This window comes from Dendropsophus ebraccatus, chromosome 11 (assembly GCF_027789765.1).
Source record: "Dendropsophus ebraccatus isolate aDenEbr1 chromosome 11, aDenEbr1.pat, whole genome shotgun sequence".
NCBI lineage: Eukaryota > Metazoa > Chordata > Amphibia > Anura > Hylidae > Dendropsophus > Dendropsophus ebraccatus.
In genome coordinates this window covers 34,681,758-34,707,055 of record NC_091464.1, presented here as the reverse complement: position 1 = coordinate 34,707,055, position 25,298 = coordinate 34,681,758, and the positions used below count along the sequence as shown (strand labels likewise).

General features: G+C 46.8%; 1 protein-coding gene across 4 annotated transcripts in view; it reads left to right on the top strand.

Moving 5' to 3' along the window:
* LOC138767619 (granulocyte-macrophage colony-stimulating factor receptor subunit alpha-like) overlaps nucleotides 1-20,523 on the top strand; it is a 47,588-nt gene extending 27,065 nt beyond the window's left edge. For 2 of the 4 annotated variants that reach the window (XM_069945251.1, XM_069945250.1), the window contains 4 exons: nucleotides 12,954-13,092; nucleotides 14,402-14,513; nucleotides 15,061-15,144; nucleotides 19,146-20,522. In XM_069945251.1, coding sequence (XP_069801352.1) covers nucleotides 12,954-13,092; nucleotides 14,402-14,513; nucleotides 15,061-15,144; nucleotides 19,146-19,158 — 348 coding nt within the window. In that variant the 3' untranslated portion in view covers nucleotides 19,159-20,522. Of the gene's footprint in view, nucleotides 1-12,953; nucleotides 13,093-14,401; nucleotides 14,514-15,060; nucleotides 15,145-19,145 lie in introns of all 4 variants that reach the window. The other 2 variants (XM_069945253.1, XM_069945252.1) reach the window with 2 other exon arrangements.
* Nucleotides 20,524-25,298: the final 4,775 nt, after the last annotated feature.

Genomic DNA, 25,298 nt, shown 5'->3' with positions numbered 1-25,298 from the left:
AAAAAAACAGGTCCCGTGAAGCTCCGCCCCCTCCACTGGAAGCCCCGCCGCCGCCGCGAAAATCCCGCCAGCGCGCGTGGCTAGAAGATTAGAGGAACCATTCAGGTGAGTATAGATTTTTTTGTTTTAAAGGGCATGATGTGGGGTGTAGTGGTATGATGATGGAACAAGAGGATAATGAGGGTGTAGTGGTATGATGATGGAGGAACAAGAGGATGATGGGGGGTGTAGTGGTATGATGATGGAACAAGAGGATGATGGGGATGTAGTGGTATGATGATGAAGGAACAAGAGGATGATGGGGGGTGTAGTGGTATGATGATGGAACAAGAGGATGATGGGGATGTAGTGGTATGATGATGATGGAACAAGAGGATGATGGGGGTGTAGTGGTATGATGATGGAGGAACAAGAGGATGATGGGGGGTGTAGTGGTATGATGATGAAGGAATAAGAGGATGATGGGGATGTAGTGGTATGATGATGAAGGAACAAGAGGATGATGAGGGGTGTAGTGGTATGATGATGATGATGATGGAATAAGAGGATGATGGGGGTGTAGTGGTATGATGATGAAGGAACAAGAGGATGATGGGGGTTTAGTGGTATGATGATGATGGAACAAGAGGATGATGGGGTTGTAGTGGTATGATGATGGAGGAACAAGAGGATGATGAGGATGTAGTGGTATGAGGATGAAGGAACAAGAGGATGATGGGGGGTGTAGTGGTATGATGATGAGGGAACAAGAGGATGACGAGGGGTGTAGTGGTATGATGATGAGGGAACAAGAGGATGATGAGGGGTGTAGTGGTATGATGATGAAGGAACAAGAGGATGATGGGGGTGTAGTGGTATGATGATGGGACAAGAGGGTGATGGGGGTGTAGTGGTATGATGGAACAAGAGGATGATGAGGATGTAGTGGTATGATGATGGAACAAGAGGATGATGAGGGGTGTAGTGGTATGATGATGGAACAAGAGGATGATGGGGGTGTAGTGGTATGATGATGGGACAAGAGGGTGATGGGGGTGTAGTGGTATGATGGAACAAGAGGATGATGAGGATGTAGTGGTATGAGGATGAAGGAACAAGAGGATGATGAGGGATGTAGTGGTATGAGGATGATGGAACAAGAGGATGATGGGGATGTAGTGGTATGATGATGGAACAAGAGGATGATGAGGGGTGTAGTGGTATGATGATGAACCAAGAGGATGATGAGGGGTGTAGTGGTATGAGGATGAAGGAACAAGAGGATGATGAGGGGTGTAGTGGTATGAGGATGAAGGAACAAGAGGATGATGAGGGGTGTAGTGGTATGATGAAAGGGCAGGAGGATGAAGGGGGTGGTAGTATTATGATGGAGGTGTTTGTAGTATGATTATGAAAGGGCAGGAAGATGAAGGGATGGTAGTATGTTGATGAAGGGGCAGGAGGAGGTGACAACATGGGGGGCATCTGTAAGGGGGATAAATGGGGGGCCATCTATATGGGGGATAACATGGGGGGGGCATCTATAAGAGGGACAACACAGGGGGGCATCTATAAGAGGGACAACACAGGGGGGGCATCTATAAGGGGGAAACATTGGGGGGTGTATACAATAGGGCATGCACAGAGGGGGGCATGTACTGTAAAGGGGGTCACATAGTGTCAGGGCTACCTACTAAATGAGGGTGTAAAGGGGACAGTACAGATGTGCAGTGTGTAGAGAGATGAGGATGGTGAGGAGTGAGGAGCCTAATATGTCTGTCTGGCAGATTCTGTGGATTCGTGGCTCGGAAAAGTTCTCATAATGGCCCAGGGCAGATGAAGAAGATGAAAAGGGAAGAACTCCGATCAGAGAAGACGTCCCCTGTGAGTCACTTGATATAACTGCACTGTAATGTATATGGTGTACAGAGCCTGTGTACAGTGCGTCCACCTCTATATGACTGTATGAAGTGATATTGGTCTATGTACAGAGGATTATATTGAGTAGCAGCGGTGGTGTTAGTCAGTATGTGGTGGTATTATTTGTTACTTGTTATCTGGTACTGTGTTTTATTGGATTTAGTATACTGGATTTGGTCAGTAACAATATGGTGGTGATGGTTGTGGTGTGGCGGTAATATTTCCCCTTGTGTACTGGTAATATTGGCAATATTGGTCTCAGTATACAGGATTTGGTTAGTAACAGTATGGCGGTAATATGTATGGTGATAATATTTCCTGTATACTGGTATTATTGGTAATATCAGTCTTGAGATAAATATGTATACCAATAGCATCGAGAAAGGGGGGGCCCAAGTTGACCTCTTGCACCAGGGCCCAAGAGACATTAGCTACGCCCTTGTTCCCCATAATGCTTTGCAGTCAGCCCTTCCTCCATACCTCCCAACTTTTTGGAGGGACACTTGTGATTCACAGACATTTCTATACACTACAATTCCCAGCATGTCCTGTCACTCAGTTTAGAATCCACTAGTATACGGTTATATACGGCGGATTTGTATACATGAAGGAGACTGCTGACAATCTGATGTAATTGTATGTGGAAAGGGCGGCCAAAGAGTATTATAAATAAAGCTGTTGAAATGACTAGAGAGGAAGGAGGGGATCCCTACCTGGAAATCCTCCAGGGTAAAGACAGTATGGGTGGCATGTAAGACTACATTTCCCAGGCTGTCATATTAAATCGGTCATCACCTGATTAGTTATTCAACGGAGAAACTGCATTGACTGTACAAAAGGCATACCTCCCAACTGTCCCGGATTCCGCGGGACAGTCCTGTTTTCGGGGTGCGGTCCCGGAACGGCCCCCCGTGTCCCGCATTATATGTGGCCCCAGAGAAAAAAAACAATAAACCAGTAACTCACCTGTCCTCCGGTCCCAGCAGCTCCTCTCTCGGCAGAGCGCGCACTCCCATCATCCTCTGGGGCAGGCAGTGGGGTATACAGACACTGACTGTGCCGAAAGTGATTCATGACAGAAGCTACAGGTCACTTCAGTCCTGTCAGTGTCTGTATACCCCGCTGCCCGCCCTGGAGGATGACGGGAGTGCGCGCTCTGTCGGGAGAGGAGCTGCTGGGACCGGCGGACAGGTGAGTTACTGGTTTATTGTTTTTTTTTGCTGGGGCCACACTAATGGGGGGATTGGCTACACTGTGGGGCGCTATATGGGGCATTGGCTACTATGTGGGGCATATATGGGGGCCAGGGCCGCTTCTAGGGCTGGGCGGGCCGGGCCACCGCACGGGGCGCCAACAGCTAGGGGACGCCCGGCGGCCCCCCGCACTCACTAAATCAGCACGGCCTCCTGCTCCGTATTGCCTGCCGCTATCGTGCGCCCCACGGGAGGGGGGGCGGGGGGTGGTGGTGCTGGTGCGGGGGTGCGATGGGTCCGCCGAGGTGAGCTTCCGGCACAGACAGCCTCTGTCAGACAAGCCGGAAGCTCACAGCTGCAGCCCCGAACCTCTCTCCTGCTCGATGATGTCATTTGTTCCGGGACCGCGGGGCTGCAGCTGTGAGCTTCCAGGTTGTCTGACAGAGGCTGTCTGTGCCGCAGACTGCCCCCTCCTGCTCCCTATACTCCCCCTGCCACCTTAGCTGCTCCCCTGCATGTCACCCCAGCTGCCCCCATCTTCTCCCCCTGCCACCTTAGCTGCCCCCCCCTGCATGTCACCCCAGCTGCCCCCATCTTCTCCCCCTGCCACCTTAGCTGCCCCCCCTGCCTGTCACCCCAGCTGCCCCCATATTCTCCCCCTGCCACCTTAGCTGCCCCCTCTGCCTGTCACCCCAGCTGCCCCCATCTTCTCCCCCTGCCACCTTAGCTGCCCCCCTGCCTGTCACCCCAGCTGCCCCCATCTTCCCCCCGCCACCCCAGCTTCCCCCATTTTCCCCCCTGCCTTCCCAGCAGCCCCCACTACCAACTTAGCTGCTCCCCCTGCCCCCCGGCCGCTCCCTCTCCCCTCCCTGCCCTCTGGCTGCTCCCCTTGCTCCCCCCAGCTTCTCCCCCTCTCACCGTAGCTGCGCACCCTGTCCCTGTCACCCCAGCTTCTCGCCCTGTCATCCCAGCTGCGCGCTCTGTCCCTGTCACCCCAGCTTCTCTCCCTGTCACCCCAGCTGCCCCCATCTTCTCCCCCTGCCACCTTAGCTGCCCCCCCACCGCATGTCACCCCAGCTAGCCCCCATCTTCTCCCCCTGCCACCTTAGCTGCCCCCCCTGCCTGTCACCCCAGCTGCCCCCATCTTCTCCCCCTGCCACCTTAGCTGCCCCCCCTGCCTGTCACCCCAGCTGCCCCCATCTTCTCCCCCTGCCACCTTAGCTGCCCCCCTGCCTGTCACCCCAGCTGCCCCCATCTTCCCCCCGCCACCCCAGCTGCCCCCATCTTCCCCCCTGCCTTCCCAGCGGCCCCCACTACCAACGTAGCTGCTCCCCCTGCCCATCTGCTCTCCCTGCACCCCGGCCGCTCCCTCTCCCCTCCCTGCCCTCTGGCTGCTCCCCTTGCTCCCCCCCATCTTCTCCCCCTCTCACCGTAGCTGCGCACCCTGTCCTTGTCACCCCAGCTTCTCGCCCTGTCACCCCAGCTGGGCGCCCTGTCCCTGTCATCCCAGCTTCTCCCCTGTCCCTGTCACCCCAGCTGCGCACCCTGTCCCTGTCACTCCAGCTTCTCGCCCTCCCCCTGTCACCCCAGCTGGGCGCCCTGTCCCTGTCACCCCAGCTTCTCGCCCTGTCCCTGTCACCCCAGCTGCGCACCCTGTCCCTGTCACCCCAGCTACGCACCCTGTCCGTCACTCCAGCTTCTCGCCCTCCCCCTGTCACCCCAGCTGCTCCCACTGCCCCCCTAGTTGCTCCCATAGCTTCTGCCCCTCCCGCTGTCACCCCATCTGCTCCCCTTCTAACCCCAGCTGCTCCCCCTGTCCCTGCCCCCTAGCTGCTCCCCCTCCCCCACTCACCCCAGCTGCTTCCCCTGCCCCCCTAGCCGCTCCCCTTGTCCCTGCCCCCTAGCTGCTCCCCCTTTCCCTGCACCCATAGCTTCTCCCCCACCCGCTTTCACCCCATCTGCTCCCCTTGTCAGCCTAGCTGCTCCCCCTGTCCCTGCCCCCTAGCTGCTCCCCCTCCCCCAGTCACCCCAGCTGTTTCCCCTGCTCCCCTAGCTTCTCCCCTTGTCCCTGCCCCCCAGCTGCTCCCCCTTTCCCTGCATCCATAGCTTCTCCCCCTCCCGCTGCCACCCCAGCTGCTCCCCGGTCCCCTGTCACCCCAGTTGCTCCCCCAGTCAACCCCAGCTGCCCCTCTGCAAATGAGTTGTGGTCGGAGAAGTCTTCATGATGGCTGCGCCAGATGGAGAGGAAAGCAAAGAGTGAGTGAGAAGACGTCACCTGTGAGTCTTTAGTAACTGCACTGTAATCACTTCTGTAGTTTGCAGAGCCTGTGTACCATTGGTGTCTAAATGGGTAAGTGTATTGTTTGCGGTAGTGTACTGACACAGCCCTGTGGTCACTACAGTCAGGGGCGGAACTACCGCCGTAGCAGCCGTAGCGGCTGCTACGGGGCCCCGCCGCATCAGGGGGCCCGTGGCGCGGGCCCCCGGAGCTGACATAAGTCTGCAGCACCCGGCGGCCGAGCAGGCCTCCCGGGTGCTGCAGCTGTTTGGGGTCCGGGGGTGTCCTGGTACCTGGGGGCAGCACTGGTAACGGACTCAGCATCCGCCCGGGCTAGTACTTCCGGGTCACGGAGCGTTTGTGCCGGAAGTACAGGCCGGGGGGCGGACTCTGAGCTCTCTGGTACCTGTGCTGCCGGAAATAGGACGGGAGGCGCGAGGGGCCCCCCCTTGTCATCCAGTCCTATCCCCGGCAGCACAGGTACCAGAGAGTTCAGAGTCCGCCCCCCGGCCTGTACTTCCGGCACAAACGCTCCGTGACCCGGAAGTACCAGCCCGGGCGGACGCCGACTCCGGTACCAGTGCTGCTTTGGAATCCCCGGGACACCCCCCAGGAAGCCACCTGGGGAGAAGCAGAGAAGACAGCCGACGGGGGAGTTAGGTGAGTTGTGTTGTTTTTTTGTTTTTTTTTAATCTGCTTTGCAGGGGGGGCATCTATGGGGGGATAATAAAGGGGGGCATCTATGGGGGATATACAGGGGGGGCATCTATGGGGGATATACAGGGGGGGGGGCATCTATGGGGGATAATACAGGGGGCCATCTATGGGGATATACAGGGGGGGGCATCTATGGGGGATATACAGGGGGGGGGCATCTATGGGGATATACAGGGGGGTGGCATCTATGGGGGATAATACAGGGGGCCATCTATGGGGATATACGGGGGGGGCATCTATGGGGATATACAGGGGGGTGGCATCTATGGGGGATAATACAGGGGGCCATCTATGGGGGATAATACAGGGGGCCATCTATGGGGGATAATACAGGGGGCCATCTATGGGGGATATACAGGGGGGTGGCATCTTTGGGGGATAATACAGGGGGGGCATCTATGGGGGATAATACAGGGGGTGGCATCTATGGGGGATAATACAGGGGGCCATCTATGGGGGATATACAGGGGGGGGCATCTATGGGGGATATACAGGGGGGGCATCTATGGGGATATACAGGGGGGTGGCATCTCTGGGGGATAATACAGAGGGGGTGGCATCTATGGGGGATAATACAGGGGGGGGCATCTATGGGGGATAATACAGGGGGGGGCATCTATGGGGGATAATACAGGGGGGGGCATCTATGGGGGATAATACAGGGGGGTGGCATCTATGGGGGATAATACAGGGGGGGGGCATCTATGGGGGATAATACAGGGGGGTGGCATCTATGGGGGATAATACAGGGGGGGCATCTATGGGGGATAATACAGGGGGTGGCATCTATGGGGGATAATACAGGGGGTGGCATCTATGGGGGATAATAAAGGGGGGCATCTATGGGGGATATTACAAGGGGCCATCTATAGGGGGATTATACAGGGGGCCATCTTTAGGGAGAGAACATAAGGGGCATCTATAGGGGGACAACATGAGGGGAATCTTTAAGGGGGGGGCAACATGGGGGACCATCTATGAGGGGGATGGAAAGCACAGGGCGGTCATTTATAAGGGGCTAACACGGGGGCATCTGTAAGGGAGAATACACAGAGGGGCATATACTATAAGGGGCTCACATAGTGTTAGGGCTACCAACTAAATGAGGGTGTAAAGGGGCCAATACAGATGTGCAGTGTGTATAGAGATGAGGATGATGCCAGTATAAGGAGCCTAATATGTTTGTCTGGCAGATTCTGTGGATTCGTGGCTCGGAGAAGTTCTCATAATGGCCCAGGACGGATGGAGAAGAAAATGAAAAGGGAAGAACTCTGATCAGAGAAGACGTCCCCTGTGAGTCACCTGATATAACTGCACTGTAATGTATTTGGTGTACAGAACCTGTGTAGAGCTGAGTGTGTTGATGGCGTAGTGGTCGATTGATCGAGGGAGGGGGGGGCCCCAATCAAAAGTTTGCTATGGGGCCCAGCCATTTCTAGTTACGCCCCTGACTACAGTACACTAGCGCAAACTTTTAAACTAGGACCCAACTACAACAGCTGCCGGCACTACAACTCCCAGCATATCCTAAGGGCTGCAGACTGTCAGTACATGCTGGGAGTTGTAGTACCTGCAGCTGTTGTAGTTGGATCCTATACACTGGATGCTTTGTGGCATATAAGAATACATAGATCTGTGGGGGCTCAGTGCATGGAAGTGACCCCAGAACATTACTAATAGGGGATAGAACAAAAACATCTCCCCCCCCCCCTATTAGTGATGTTCTGGGGTCACTTCCTTACACTGAGCCCCCACAGATCTATGTATTCTTATCTCCCACAAAGCATCCAGTGTATAATGCACCTAGGATCCATCTACAACAGTAGTACAGTGTAGACAGATTTATTGCTCTACCTTCAGGGCTGATGGTTGTCACCCACAGATTGCCGCTACCGGGAGCCTCTGTACACAGTGATTTGTTAAAGGGTTGTCCGCTTAGAAACTACAACTCCCAGCATATTCTGAGAGCTGTATAAATGTAGGGTGTTCTCAGAGTTTTAGTTCGACTGAAAACACATGGGATTTGTCACAGATACAGATGTCTCAGCATGCAAGGAGCCTAACATGAACTCTAAATACAGGCCTGCTCTAGACCAGCCAGGTTTCTCAATCTGCACCACGCAGGTTGAGGGGTTACGGCAGGAGGCATCAGGGACCAAAAGAAGACCTTAATTTAAAAAAATCAAGCCAGGGCTGAGCAGTTAGAGCACTGTCAGCTCCTGTCACACGGAACCAACAGTGCAGTGTGTACACACTGCTTCTTCCTAGGGACCCGAATCTTGATAAAAGCCCCCGTTCCTTTCCCTGCGCTGAACTGAGTAAGGTCCAGGAAGGGGGGGGGGGGGGGCGCTTTTATCAGGATTCGCCCTGTTGCCAAAATAGCCTAGAAACTGCCCTGATGGGGGCATTGGCTACTATGGGAGGCACTATATGGGGGATTGGCTACTATGGGGGACACTATATGGGGGATTGGCTACTATGGGGGGCACTATATGGGGGATTGGCTACTATGTGGGCACTATATGGGGGATTGGCTACTATGGGGGGCACTATATGGGGATTGGATAATATGTGGAGCACTATATGGGGGATTGGCTACTATGTGGGGCACTATATGGGGATTGGATAATATGTGGAGCACTATATGGGGGATTGGCTACTATGTGGGGCACTATATGGGGGGATTGGCTACTATGTGGGGCACTATATGGGGCATTGGCTACTATGGGAGGCACTATATAGGGGATTGGCTACTATGTGGGCACTATATGGGGGATTGGCTACTATGGGGGGGCACTATATGGGGATTGGATAATATGTGGGGCACTATATGGGGGATTGGCTACTATGTGGGGCACTATATGGGAGGATTGGCTACTATGTGGGGCACTATATGGGGCATTGGCTACTATGGGAGGCACTATATGGGGGATTGGCTACTATGTGGGGGACTATATGGGGGGATTGGCTACTATGTGGGCACTATATGGGGATTGGATAATATGTGGGGCACTATATGGGGGGCATTGGCTTTTATGTGGGGCATATATGGGGGCATTGGCTACTATGTGGGGCACTATATGGGGGATTGGCTACTATGAGGGGCATTGGCTACTATGTGGGGCATATTTGGGGGCATTGGCTACTATGTGGGCACTATATGGGGGGCATTGGCTACTATGTGGGGCATATATGGGGGAATTGGCTACTATGTGGGCACTATATGGGGCATTGGCTACTATGTGGGGCACTCTATGGGGGATTGGCTACTATGTGGGGCATATATGGGGGCATTGGCTACTATGTGGGCACTATATGGGGCATTGGCTACTATGTGGGGCATATATGGGGGCATTGGCTACTATGTGGGGCATATATGGGGGCATTGGCTACTATGTGGGGCACTCTATGGGGGATTGGCTACTATGTGGGGAACTCTATGGGGGATTGGCTACTATGTGGGGCACTATATGGAGGGATTGGCTACTATGTGGGGCACTATATGGGGATTGGCTACTATGTGGGGCACTATATGGGGGGATTGGCTACTATGTGGGGCACTATATGGGGATTGGCTACTATGTGGTGCACTATATGGGGGAATTGGCTACTATGTGGGGCACTATATAGGGGCATAGGCTACTATGTGGGGCTCTATATGGGGTCATTGGCTACTATGTGGGGAACTATATGGGGCATTGGATACTATGTGGGGCACTATGTGGGGGATTGGATACTATGTGGGGCACTATGTGGGGGATTGGATACTATGTGGGGCACTATATGGGAGGATTGGCTACTATGTGGGGCACTATATGGGGCATTGGCTACTATGGGAGGCACTATATGGGGGATTGGCTACTATGTGGGGGACTATATGGGGGGATTGGCTACTATGTGGGCACTATATGGGGATTGGATAATATGTGGGGCACTATATGGGGGGCATTGGCTTTTATGTGGGGCATATATGGGGGCATTGGCTACTATGTGGGGCACTATATGGGGGATTGGCTACTATGAGGGGCATTGGCTACTATGTGGGGTATATTTGGGGGCATTGGCTACTATGTGGGCACTATATGGGGGGCATTGGCTACTATGTGGGGCATATATGGGGGAATTGGCTACTATGTGGGCACTATATGGGGCATTGGCTACTATGTGGAGCACTCTATGGGGGATTGGCTACTATGTGGGGCATATATGGGGGCATTGGCTACTATGTGGGCACTATATGGGGCATTGGCTACTATGTGGGGCATATATGGGGGCATTGGCTACTATGTGGGGCACTCTATGGGGGATTGGCTACTATGTGGGGAACTCTATGGGGGATTGGCTACTATGTGGGGCACTATATGGAGGGATTGGCTACTATGTGGGGCACTATATGGGGATTGGCTACTATGTGGGGCACTATATGGGGGGATTGGCTACTATGTGGGGCACTATATGGGGATTGGCTACTATGTGGGGCACTATATGGGGGAATTGGCTACTATGTGGGGCACTATATAGGGGCATAGGCTACTATGTGGGGCTCTATATGGGGTCATTGGCTACTATGTGGGGAACTATATGGGGCATTGGATACTATGTGGGGCACTATGTGGGGGATTGGATACTATGTGGGGCACTATGTGGGGGATTGGATACTATGTGGGGCACTATAATGGGGGATTGGATACTATATAGGGCATTTTTGGGGGGATTGGATACTGTATAGGGCACTATTCAGTCAGCAGCATGTGGTGACTGTAGGGGAGTGGCTATGGAGGGTTGCTATGGGGGCGTGGCTATGTAGGGTTGCTATGGGGGCGTGGCTATGGGGGCCGCGGAGCACATGTCCCTCTTTGCTCTTTGCAAAAGTTGGGAGGTATGCAAAAGGGGTCATCAAGCTGTTTAAGTGTGCGTTCACACGTACAGGTTCTGCAGCAGATTTCATGGTGCAGATTTGATGCTGTGCTCAGTTATTTAGATCAAATCTACAGCAGATCCGCAGCAGATTTGGTCTATATAAATGAACACAGCATCAAATCTGTACCATCAAATCTGCTGCAGATCTGCTGCAGAACCTGTACGTGTAAACGCACACTTAAACAGCTTGACAAATCCACTGCGATATGGTTTGTGTAAAGCTACCCTAAAAGTAAAATAGTCCACAGTATTAAGGGGGTATTCCAGAAAAAAAAACTTTCAAATAAACTGGTGCCAAAAATTTGTAATTTATTTCTATCAAAAAATCTCCAGTCTTCCAGAACTTCTTAGCTGCTGTATGTTCAGCAGGAAGTGGTGTATTTTTTCCAGTCTGACACAGTGATATCTGCTGCCACCTCTGTCCATGTCAGGAACTGTCTAAAGTAAGTTCCTGACATGGACAGAGGTGGCAGCAGAGAGCAATGTGTCAGACTGGAAAGAATACACCAATTCCTGCAGGGCATATAGCAGCTGATAAGGACTGGAAGGCTTGAGGGTTTTTAGTAGAAGTAAATTTAAAATCTATATAACTTTCTGACACCAGTTGATTTAAAATAATTCTTTTATCTTGATATTACCTATCCTATGGATTTTAGGGGGAGCACCAGCTGGCCAGTGTCGGGCTGGGGTACCTTGGGCCTACCTGGGAATTTGATTCTTGGGGCCCACCCTACTTACACCAGATATAACAAGCACCAAACCTTTCACATTACTATAGTGACTTTGCCCAGAGCTGTGTATGTGACCAGCGATGCTACCTCACTACTAGTAACTCTTCAGTCTATGCAAACAGCATAACATGCCACATAAGTTCCTTGAAAGGAGAAGTCCCATGAAACTAACAAATCTCAGGCAGGCAGGGGGTGTGGGAACATAATAAAGAAAGTATACTTACCTATTCCTGTGCCCCCAAAGCTCTTCCTTAATGATATCTAGTAGCCACCGGCCTCCTCCAGCTCCTCCTGCTGCAACATCCCATACTCGGCTGATGGATCGCCCGCTCAGCCAATCACTGAGGATGGAAACTGATGCAGTCATTGACTGGCTGAGCAGGCAATCCATCAGCCGAGTATGTGACATTGAGCTGGGGCTGTGACATACACAGAACCTGGTAGAAAATGACTGAAAACAACTTCCAGCAGCTGTGGAAGAGAGAGCGATCCAGGGGCATGGGGACTGGTATGTATAGAGTCAGAAGAGTCAGACTGGGAGCCCCACCTCCTGCCAGGGGCCCACCAAGGGGTAGGGCCCACCTGGGGATTCCCCTGTGGGCCAGTCCGAGCCATGTGGACAATGCCGTATGGGCTGGGCTTCATGACCGACATGCCTCATATTCCCGTCTACATCAGTGCCATAGGCTCCACCCCCTTTGCAACATCATCATCGCTTAGGCCCCCCACCCTCAGTGGTGTCATTGGAATGGGCCAACCTAGAGGCATAGGCCTCACCCCCTCTGTGACAGCCAGATAAAAGAGGGCGAGGCCTAGGCCTCTAGATCAGCCCATTCTGATGACACTGCAGAGGGGACGGGGCCTATGCGCTGAGGATGTCACGTAGGTGGGGATATGGGGCATGATGGCCATGAAGCCTCACCAACAATATCATGCATTTTTGAGGAGAGAGACCACTAAAAAATCCTTTATACGAAAACATATGAAGTGTCCAGAATATAAGCTAAAGAATGGTGCTGAGAACTGTTTATTTTTACATACACAAAAATGACCAAGTCAATAAAAAAACGGACCAAAAACGGATGCATCTGTTTTTTTATTTTTTTTTAAACAGATTAAAAAAAACAGATTCAACCCAGCCTTACTTATTATGTATTCTGGAGACCAGGCGTACACGTTCACCATATTAGCGTGTAATATATGTGTGTATTTTAGGAGCTCATTTCCCATGGAAGCAATTCACCATTCCATTCAAACTTAGAAAAAGAATGTCGGATCAGAATAAGAGCAAAAGGAGAACCTACTTGTGGAATGAATACGAACTGGGGCCAGTGGAGTAAAGAGATATCATGTGGTAAGTTACCATATAAAATGCTACACTATAAATAGATGGCCACTATTCTGCACAGTATAGATTAGATAGGCTGGACTAACACATTACACTGGCAGTTAAAAAAAAAAAAAAAAAACTAGGTTTCCAACTGGTAGTGCAAGTAGCCACACCATGTCTCAGATTCCAGTTAAATACAGCAATCAAAAAAACTTTAGATATGTCACTGGGCCGGAGCCAGGAGAACTGTGCGGTACAGCAATTCATTCATCTGCTCACAACGATCTCCATCTATATTGGAAGTCTATGGGGCTGCCTGTATAGAAAGGGTTAACAGTGGGGAAGTGCACCCTACATCGATCCAAACTTGGAACATGTCCGATTAAATCTCCATTTTATTTAATTTTTTTATGACGGCTGTGCTTTAAAGGGAACCTGTCACCCAGACAAGGCTATCTAATCTTTCACAATCACGTTATGGAGCAGGAAGAATTGAGCAGATTGATATATATCTTTAAGGGGAAACATTCAGTATAACTTGTAATGTTGATTGAAATCCCTGATCATTCTATGCTAAGGAGTCCAGTGGGCGGGGTCACTCAATGGATTGGACTCTTTAGAATGGAAGTATCAGAGATTTCAATCAATAAATTAATAAAGTAATACTAAATATTTTCATATAAACATATCTCAGCTCCTTCTGATGCAGATAACTTAGGTAGCACTTTCATAGTGACGGATTCCCTTTAAATGTTATCTTTGAATTGATGTCCCTGGTTGCTTGTTGTCATGTTGTTCTATGTCAGCTATTATACCAAATGGCAGGAAAAAATATTGTGTACTTTAGAACATAGCTGCGAACTAGGTGGGGTTCTCAAATTTATTTTTTGTTAGCCTTATACTGAAAAGTATTACAGGTCTATGTCCACACAACGTATGGAAAACGGCCGTTGCTTGCATTGACTTCATTATAACACATTTCACTATAAAAAGAATATTCGTTGTTTTAATTGAAGACATAGGTGGAGATTTATCAAACATGGTGTAAAGTGAAACTGGCTCAGTCGCCCCTAGCAACCAATCAGATTACACCATTCATTTTCTAAAGAGTCTGTGAGGAATGAAAGGTGGAATCTGATTGGTTGCTAGGGGCAACTGAGCCAGTTTCACTTTACACCATGTTTGATAAAGCTCCCCCAACGTTCATTCTTTAAATAAAATGTACGTTTTGTGAACATAGCCTCAAAAGTAATCTTCAAAACGGATCTCATTGATCAGTTCCTACACTAATGGGGTATTTCAAACTTTTTCATGTTCCTTTTTTTTCCCCCAGAAGCGCCCCAAGAACCATCTGATAAAACTGAATTTATAATCCTGGGAATCTTATTGGGCCTTTCTGTTTTTCTAATCGTGCTGACATTTATAATAAGCATTCACTACAAAAGGTAATTTTATGTATAGAATAAGTAAATGTAGGAGAAAATGTAACACTAATAAAATTAATAGAAAAAAAAAGAGGGGCCCAGGAACAGCGTGGCTGGAGAAAAGAAGCCATCCAGCCATGAAGTTAAAGGGGTTGTTCACCAAAATAAAGTTTTCTTTCAAATCAACTGGTCCCAGCAAGTGCCAGAGATTTTTAATTTATGTCTATTAAAAAAACTTAAGTCTTACAGAAGTTATCAGCTGCTGTATGCCCTGCAGGAAGTGGTATTCTTTCCAGTCTGGAGAGCAGGAAAGGTTTTCCGTTGGGATTTGCTACTTCTCTGGACAGTTCCTGAGGAGCAGAGAGCACCTTGTCGGACTGGAAAAAAATACAATTTCCTGCAGCTGATAAGTACTAGAAAACATTTTTTAATAGTAAATTATAAATTACAAACTTTTTAAAGTAAATTACAAATCTCTGGCACTGATTTGACAGAATTTTTTTGTAAACTAACCCTGTTGTCATAAAGCAATAATTCTATATGTAACCCCATTCTAATTTTGTTTTAGAATAGCCAAAGCAGTCTTTCCTCGGATTCCCCAGCCAAGGAATTATTTTGATGAAACACTAGATGACAACCTAAAACAAATACAGTAAGTATAAGAGCAAAGTGACAAAATAAGAAACTAAATGACATGGTGGAGATTTATTACCACTGTATAAGCAGTGTGACCGTCTCTCTTCTAGCACAGCATGCAGTAGATTTGTTACAATCATTTACGAAAAACCATTGTATGTTGGCAATATTGTAACCTAAGGCCATTGTAAGTTGAGGGATCACTGTCAACACAATTTAAAACTTAAGGGGGTTTTCCAGGGGAAAAGTGTTGGTTGCTGGATAATGCAGCTAGTATTTCATTGTATTGAGCGCTTTAACCTGCAGCTGACAGTGTCTTCTTTAGTGGGCATCCCTGAGATCAGTGATCTGTTTGCCATATTGGTTTACTCCCACCTAGCCAGAATCCTGCTCCAAACTGTTGAGGGAAAACCTCCCGAAACAGCTGTCCGTGGATGGATACCTGGCTTTGGTAGTTCCCTGGTCATATCATCAGACTTGTAATTGGGTTCGATATTGATTTAAGGGACCACTTAATATGGTGGTTTTGTTGGTCTCCATACAGGAGCCATCCTTTTGCTAGGCCCTTCCATGGAGGGATATCTGGCTAGTCCCATGTTTTGAGACTCGTAACTGAGGGTCCGCAAATCTTTTTTTGCGTATTGATGTTTCCCAGGGGGCAATGCAGCTAGGATTTTACTGCATTGAGCGCTTTAACCAGCAGCTGACAGTGTCTCTTAGGCTGGTCTCCCTGAGATCAGTGATCTGTTAACCGTATTTTTCAATGATGCTAGAATACTACAAAGGTCACATTCACACACCTATAATACGGACACATATTTGGGTCTGCAGCATAACAGATTCAAGCCCCAGCCTAACAGAGAGTCTAATGGCCCACACTAAAAGAGTGAAGCTGTCAGTTCAGGTGTCCAGACCCGGAGTTGAGCCAAGACAAGATAAGGCGGCACTGGGGACCACATGATTAACAAAAAGGGGCAGAGAGCTGGGAGGAAGGGACCAAATTATTTATTTGTATGGCACTGAGGAGGAATGATGGGACTAAATAATACATTTTATTTGTTATAAATAACAATAATGCAATAAAATGCATTCAAGTCAATGGAATGATAGACTTTTTTTTTTTTTTCTCCAAACAAATTTTTATTGTGATCAAGAGATAATAGAAGAACATCTTCCAGAAAAGTAGTAATAACAATTAGGACATGCAGGTCCTAGCCCCAAGTACATAGTCATTAAGAATGATATGATAGATAGAATGATAGACTTCCAATGCACACAGTGTATTAAATGACGGCCGTTGTCTAGGGGGGCCCGCCAAAATAATGATCACGATAATTATTCAGGGACATCTTTTGCAAACATCTGATGTTATTTTTTTAGTTGTTCAAACACTTTTTTTTTTCAACGCCCTTTAGCCGATGACTAGACATAGACATTACAGCCAGCACCTTTACCCATGCCATACACTAGATGTACTATTTCATCCACTCTCAGTAGGACCATTATTGGACACACAGTGGTGCCTTGGATTACGAGCATAATTTGTTCCGGGACTTTGCTTGTAATCCAAATCCACTCTTAAACCAAAGCAAATTTTCCCATAAGAAATCATAGAAATGCAGACAATTGGTTCCAAACCCCAAAAATAATGATCTATTATTCTGAATAACATGTAAAACAAATGAAACAAACAATGAGAAACAGCTGAATATGTGATATTATAAGTTACTGTACAGTATAGCAATCAGCATGTGGAGTATAATGTATAGTAAGTGCATAAACCTAAAAAAAAAAAGCAGCAGTTTGTAGATAAAGAACGGAACTGCAGATCCGCATTAAGGAAGAGGATAGGAAACACAAGGGCAGACAAGAGGTAGATAGAGACTGCAGGGAGCATGAGGGGATGAGCAGGACAGATGTGGGCACAGTATAGCAGCACTCTCTGTCAGGGGAGAGGGAGTTACAGCTATGAAGAGATTACTGCCACAATCCTGTCCCCTGATGTAAGCCCCAGCCTGAAGTGGATCTGCTATGATTTGGAAGGTGAGGGAGACTTCCATGGTCAGAGTACAGAGCTGTAGACCACACTATGCAGACCATGCCCCTCCCCCACTCGTCCTCCCACCCAGTACAGGGAGCTCTTAAACCAAAGCAATGCTCTCAAACCAAGTCACAATTTTGAAAAACTGTGAGCTCTTAAACCAAAACGTTCTTAAACCAATTTACTCTTAAACCAAGGTAACACTATAATAGTATATGAGTATGTGAGAAGGGGATAGAAGAGGAATTGCAGAGATCATCTTCTTTTAAAGGGAATCCGTCAGCTCCCGGGCACTACCTAAGGTGCTTACAGTGTGCTGTAGCTGGCGGTCCCCCAGTAAGCATGGTGCCTTTTTGGTAATTTTCCGTGCAGCGGATTATGTACAATCTTATGTCTCCTACTGTCACAGAGCTGTTGTTCGTGCCACACTTGTCATGCATCCTTCTCCCTCTTCATGAATAATCAATGCTGCCCGACCTCCTGCTCGCTCAGCTGTCAGCTGATTGCAGATCAGTCCTCTGTAGGCAGGTTATCTCTGAAAGAATCTTTCCTCTATAATGTGTTAGAGCTGTGGTCTAGGGGTAACGCACCTGTCTAGAGACCTGTCAGTGTTTCAGTCTCTGGTTTGAATCCTCTGATGGAAATTAAATAGATGTCTTTTTTTCCTCATTATTGTATCATTTTTAAGGCTATGTTCACACACAGTATTTTTGCTCAGTATTTTGGAACCAAAACCAGAAGTGGATTGAGAAAACAGAAAAGCTATGTTCTCACACTGTTGAAATTGAGCAGATGGCCGTCATTTATTGGCAAATATCGGACGTTGTTTTTAAAAAAATTATTTGCCATTAAATGACAGCCATCCACTCAATTTCAACAGTGTGTGAACATAGCCTTTCCGTGTTTTCAATCCACTTCTGGTTTTGGTTGCAAAATACTGACCAAAATACTGAGCAAAAATACTGTGTGTGTGAACATAGCCTTAAAAATGATACAATAATGAGGGAAAAAAAGACATCTATTTAATCATTTTTAAGGCTATGTTCACACACACACAGTATTTTTGCTCAGTATTTTGGTCAGTATTTTGCAACCAAAACCAGAAGTGGATTGAAAACACGGAAAGGCTATGTTCACACACTGTTGAAATTGAGTGGATGGCTGTCATTTAATGGCAAATAATAACTTTTTTTTTTTAAAAAAAACAACGTCCGATATTTACCATTAAATGACGGCCATCTGCTCAATTTCAACAGTGTGAGAACATAGCCTTTCTGTTTTCTCAATCCACTTCTGGTTTTGGTTCCAAAATACTGAGCAAAAATACTGTGTGTGAACATAGCCTTAAAAATGATACAATAATGAGGAAAAAAAGACATCTATTTAATTTCCATCAGGGGATTCAAACCAGAGAATGAAATACTGACAGGTCTCTAGACAGGTGGGTTACCCCTAGGCCACAGCTCCAACACATTAGGGAGGAGAGATTCTTTCAGAGAGAACCTGCCTACAGAGGACTGATCTGCAATCAGCTGACAACTGAGCGAGCAGGAGGCCGGGCAGCATTGATTATTCATGAAGAGGGAGGAGGATGCATGACAAGTGCGGCACAAACAACAGCTCTGTGACAGTAGGAGACATAAGATTGTACATAATCCGCTGCACTGAAAATTACCAAAAAGGCACCATGCTCACTGGGGGCTGCCAGCTACAGCACACTGTAAGCACCTCAGGTAGTGCCCGGGAGCTGACGGATTCCATTTAAACTTACTTCATTCTATGTTCAGTACTCCTTTATGAAAGTGTTGTACCTTGCATGGATGTTACCTTTAGAAAGCAAGCACTTTGCAGTTTTCTATATCTTTGTATTGTTTACAAAGGGTCAATGTGATACATTTTGTAACAGATACTATATTAAAACAAATGGCAATTACGTAAATTTGGTTGTTAGTTTACATTTTGTTTTATTTTTGCAGAAAGTTGGTTTAATGTTTTTTGTTCTTTCAATTCCTGACACTGAAGAATACATTAGTCTTCAGGAGAATACTAATTCAGAAGACAACGGAACAAGGCTGTTTGTTTGACTTACTTCACACTCAAAATGTATGTTCTCTGAATGGATGAATAATACTGTGTAAGCATTTAGATATCAGTAAACACGTATTCTTTGTGCAGCTCTTTGTGATAGTAATTTCATGTCCTTGGAAATGTGGCGATATCACAATTATAGATTCAAAGTGGTGAAAAACTATTCTTTGAAGTTTACTTATGCCATTATACAATTAAACAAAGCATTGACATTTATGTGTGACCACAATGATGGTATAGTAGATAAAGTGTTTTGAACTAGAAACACTGCACAAAATCCATTAAAAATGAATAAAATACTAAAATGAATATAATACATCAAAAGCATGGCCACAAATTAGAATATTTGTGTAGACTGTATGTCTAATAACTTTTTGTTTTCTTTATAAGCAACACCATATTCTGTACCACAGTCCAAAGATTGCCACTACTCAAATTAGTCACCATTGAGGCTTACACTCTAAGGCTATGTTCACACTACATATACGTGTAAAACTCCGGCCGGGATTTACACAAGTTGCGGCCGGCTACATACGGTCCGTGAACTTTTGCCCGTAAGCTACATACGCTTCCCGAGCGGCGTACGTAGCGATCTGACATCGGTCTTTTACTTGGATATCTTCGGCTAGCCCCGGACACCCCACAGAACCTTTTGGATTGGCAAATCAAAGTGTAAAAATGAAGATATCACCACTCCGTAGGGGACCGCATGTTACGCTACGGGCGTAAGTTACAGCATTTCCGTCCCCAAACAATGCTCTGGTTCATTTTTTACGGCGCTGCATACGATCCGGGCGTTCGTACAGCCGTAGATCGTATACTTTCCATTGTACGCAAACTACGTAAATCTCCGGCCGCTTATTCACGGAGCGCGCTACAGCCGGAAACTTACGTAGTGTGAACATAGCCTAAATCTCACAAAGACATTCTGGCCACATAACCACAACAGAGTCACCATGTTGTCATTCTTGGACTGCAACCCACTTGCATCCTTTTCACTCTTCCTATTGAAGCATAATAATTAGTGCTGAGCAAGCATGCACTTCCGGTCAAAGTGCGCCTCGTGTGCAGAGTGCTTTCTCCCCCCGCCAGCTTCTTTTGTGTATATTTACTTATGACAACATGTTTTCATTCCAGTGTTCCTATTGGAAACGAAAAACAGCAACAAGAGAAAGAAAACATGTTGTGATAATATACATAAAAACACTGGCGGGGAAGAAAGCACTTGTCATACGCAAGGATCACGTCTATACCTAACTAGCGGTGCAGAAAACGAACTGAATGTAACTGCTTATTCCCTGAAATGATATAATTTATAATATTTTAGGGTATTAAGCAGTTGCATAGTTAGTTTTATATGCTAGCTTTGCATAGACATGATCCCCAAGGATGCCGATTGCTTTCTCTCCCCGTAAGCTTCTTTTGTGTATATTTACTTATGACAGCATGTTTTCTTTTCAATGTCAGTTTTTCGTTTCCAACAACAACGAAACAAAAACATGCTGTCATAAGCAAATATGCACAAAAGAAGCTGTCAGGGAGAAAGCAATCAGTGTATCACATCTGTGCTAAGCTAGTGGTACACTAACTGTAGAATACAGTCTGGCCCCCAGGCGGTTACGTAAGTTAGGGGCCAGACTGTAACTTTCTGAGTTTTTCAGGTGAACCAGGCACCCTCTGCTTTGCCAAGCAGGGGGCACCTGGTTAAAACTTAGGTCTCCCATTGATTTCAATGGGGTTTGTTAATTGAGTTGAGCACTCGAGCATTGAAAAACGCTCCCATGTTTGCAGCACATGACCAAAACATTATACCATTTCGTAGACATGTTTATGACACCTTCTACAATTTCTGATACGACGGGCCCCACTGAGGGAGTATCCCTTTTTCTGGTCGGCAGCCTTCTCCGCAACAAACGTTACCCCGCGTCCACTGGGGCGATATGCACAAGACCCAAAGGGCTATAAGGTGAGAAAACAGGATTACACAAGCCGCCATCCTCCTTGTCTTTTTTTCTTTCCTCCAAACTTGAGTAAAGAGCACTTATTGACACAAATCACACAAATAATGACGTAAGCAAATTTTAAAGCAATTGGCCACTGTGATTAGGTGACATGTCACCATGCATCTTTATAATTAAGATTAGTTGGTTGACTGGAATGCAAGAGACCTAGGTAAAGCTGAAACAGCAGATGTCACTACAGTATATTGAAAAGCTCATTATTTTTCTATGTTATTCTATTTTATGTATACCCTTTTTATTGGTTTTGTATTATATATCTACACAAATCAGTTATATCATCCGCAGTATATTGTGCAATGACATCGATAATTCCAATTATGATATCTTCAAGGCAGTTTCACCATTCTTTCTATTGTAAATGTTAAGATAAGGCTCCAGTATGATTGATTTTCTTATTAGTGTCTGTTGTATTTTTGCTATACTTTTGTATATATGCACAACTACTTGAAATCAGAATGCAACATAAGAAAGAACTTTATGAGTCCGTTTAGAAATGCAGGAACCAGGAAGCTTACATGACTACTATTGCTAGCAACTTTAGATTTTAGGTTGGGGCTACAAAGATTCCTGGTCGCACAACCAGGAATCACTGTGTTGCACTCACAGGACGCCTTGATGGATATGGTTGTGAATGAAGGGTCGCGGTTGTCTGTGGGTCACACCACATTAAAATTTAAATCTATGAGAGATGGGGTTGTGCGGCCAGCAGTGTGGTACAGCATTTTCTGGCTTTGTGGCTGATAATCAAGGTGTATCCCCAGTCTCAGGAAGCCGTTGGATGGCGGAACGCGTGGGGTGTTCTCTGTTCCCTCCTGACCCTCATGCTATATTGGACCACACATGGCAATATCCCTTTTTCTTCCTTTGGTAATTTTTTGATTCATTATACCTTATTTAAGGATTTGTTATTGGGTTTATTTCTTTCACCCATGGTTGTGGTCTAGGGTTAGGGTGGTTGATAGGTTCTAGCCAGGACACTGGCGGGTTCGATGTTGACATTTTAATGGTTTTAATGTAGAGTGGTATTTGGGGCTTGTCTCCCTAGTTTTATTGCTCCTGTGTTTTGTGTGACATATTTTTATATAGTTTGGTATTAATAAAGGATTGTTTCTAATGTGCTACCACCAGGTACATCCTCTTGAATTTAACACACTGATAGAACGGTACCGTCATGAGGAAGCCAGTGCCGCAGTCCGTTTTTCGAACAATTCTAATGGAGCCGCATCATAAAGGGGAGGGAATTCCCTCCCACTGGGGGCCGGCCGGCCTCCAGTGCTTGAGTACCGGCCGATACCGCTGGATAGAACAGCGCTGTACACGAAAAACGGACCGCGGCACCGGCTTCCCCATGACGGCGCAGTTCTATGTGTGTTAAATTCAAGAGGATGTACCTAGTGGTACATCCTCTTTAAATTAACCATGTATTACATTGTTATATGGGTCTCAGGAAGTGGTCTGAAAGCATACATCGCATCATGTCCCCGGCTGCATCCCCAATTATGAACTTATCCCAGACAACCCCTATAAGGGGTATTACAGTTCCAATGGTGAGTCAGATTGATCACATGTCCATCTGTAAATCAGGGAACATGTCAGGTCTCATTTAATGACCAGCTTTACAGAAGTTAACACAAAAAGATGTTATGATTCTTGTACTATTCAGCTATTCAACAGTACATTAGCTGACTCATCTCCATTATGTAGGTGTGTATTGTACTAGTAACACTTACATAACATAGCATGTATTACTAAGAGAGTTACAAAGAAAGTGTTCATTGTGAATTATTCTACTCACCTGACATTGTATACCTAGTTTATGATTTTCTAAATTATTTCTATTAAATTTTAATTTTCCCATGTGATCTTCCCAGCTAGGTCAAATATATTATTTCAGGAAGTCATCTTTCCATCACACAAATTGGGCCAAGGTGAAAGTAAAGGCAAGAACATGGAACTTAAAGGACAAGTCCAAAGAAAATTTTTATTAAAGTATTGTATTGCCCCCGAAAAGTTATACAAATTACCAATATACACTTATTACGGGAAATGCTTATAAAGTGCTTTTCTTCCCTGCACTTATTACTGCATCAAGGATTCACTTCCTGGATAACATGGCGATGTCACGACCCGACTCCAAGAGCTGTGCGGGCTGTGGCTGCTAGAGAGGATGATGGCAGGGGGACACTGAGCATCCCCCTGCCATCATCCTCTCCAGCAGCCACAGCCCGCACAGCTCTGGGAGTCGGGTCGTGACATTTCCATTTTATCCAGGAAGTGAAGCCTTGATGCAGTAGTAAGTGCAGGGAAAAAAACATTTTATGTGCATTTCCCATAATAAGTGTATATTGGTGATTTGTATAACTTTTCGGGGGCAATACAATACTTTGATAAAATTTTTCACCGGAATTCTCCTTTAAGCAATAAACTTGGACAGACTTTAAACACAGCAAACGCTATAAAGCACTGAAAGAACACAGGCTCTGACTATTTTGACAGTGTGTTCACACATTCAGGCTTTCAATTGCAAATAGGCGAAGACCACACAGCCGGGGATCCATTCGGCAAGCCCAGTCACAAGTTCTGTTAAATTTGTAGGTTTTATGCAGACAAAAAGAACACTGCAAGTAGTCATTTTTCTGTCCACCCAAATCCTGCAAAATAAATATACACTAGGCAGAAACCTGAGAAACTCTACTGAAGTCAATGAGAACTTTCAGAAATTAGATAACGCCAGGCTAAGGTTATGGCTGATTACTTTACTCCCTACTAGGGTTGGATTACTATATATATTTTCTATCTACGTATGCCCTATTAGTGCTGCTCTGGGGTCACGTCCACACACACTGAGCTTTTGTAGGACTACATATTCTAGTCATCCAGTGTGCAATGGTGCACTATAACCCTCCAACTACAACAGCTGCAGACCTTCAGTACTGTATATGCTAGGAGTTGTAGCTGCAAAAACTACAACTCCCAGCATTTACTTACAGTCTGCAGCCTTTAGGATATGCTGGGATTTTAAATACAAACAATTCCTCTGATAAGCACTGGCACTGTAGAAGGGTTAAGTGATGGAACTTCAGGACTGAACCATACTGCAGCCAGTAGGGGAGTCTCTTGAAGCATACTCTGATAAGTAAAAAAAAAATACATAAAAAAAAAAAAATCATGCTGCAGAAGTATATAGCATTGTTCACCTGTCTCACCCAGTTCTCTAATGGACAAAAATCCATTTGTGTTCGGGCTGTTCTTCCTGGTTGAGAAGTTACTCCGTACAAGTCCCAGAATGCATTGCTTTCTTTCAGCGCTATATCACAGTCCTCCCACCCTGCCTACTACCCTCCCCCAGCACTCCAGCCAACCAAAGCTGTTGCAGAACATCTGATTTCACTACAGACTATTCCACATCACTAAAACTGTAGCACCTGCTTCTTTTACTCCATGTTTGCCCAGGAAAAGGGTGATGAAGACTGGAGGGGATGGTCAGAGTTAGTGATTTACTGGATGGGCTAGAGACAGAGGTTCCGGGGATAATACAAATTTTGTAGTCTTTCTATTGTCCATCTGGTGTCAGCGGTGAAGCACAGTGAAGCAAATATTATAACTAGTGATAACACTACATTAGTACATATCTTGGGGTGATGGTTGTATTTGACTACAATTTTCTGAAACAGGCGTATCCCTTTAAATGGTTTTCCTCCCAGAAATTACAACTCCTAGAATACCCTGAGAGTATGGCTGGGCGATTTATCGAATTAAAGGGGTACTCCGGGCTGGGGTTATTTTCAGTGTACGGCCAGGGAGGGGGTGGATATAGAAACAGCCGGTCACTTCCCAGTTCCAGCGCTGGGTCCCGGATCGCGCCGCCCTGTTCTCCTGTCCCGCTGCCACTTCCTGGTCTAAACTGCGGCTTAAGACGTAACGTCTCAAGGCAGCTCAGCCATTCAGCGGCTGAAGCAGGACGCCGCTACGACCGCTGAATGGCTTAGCTGCCTTGAGACGTCACGTCTTAAGCCGCAG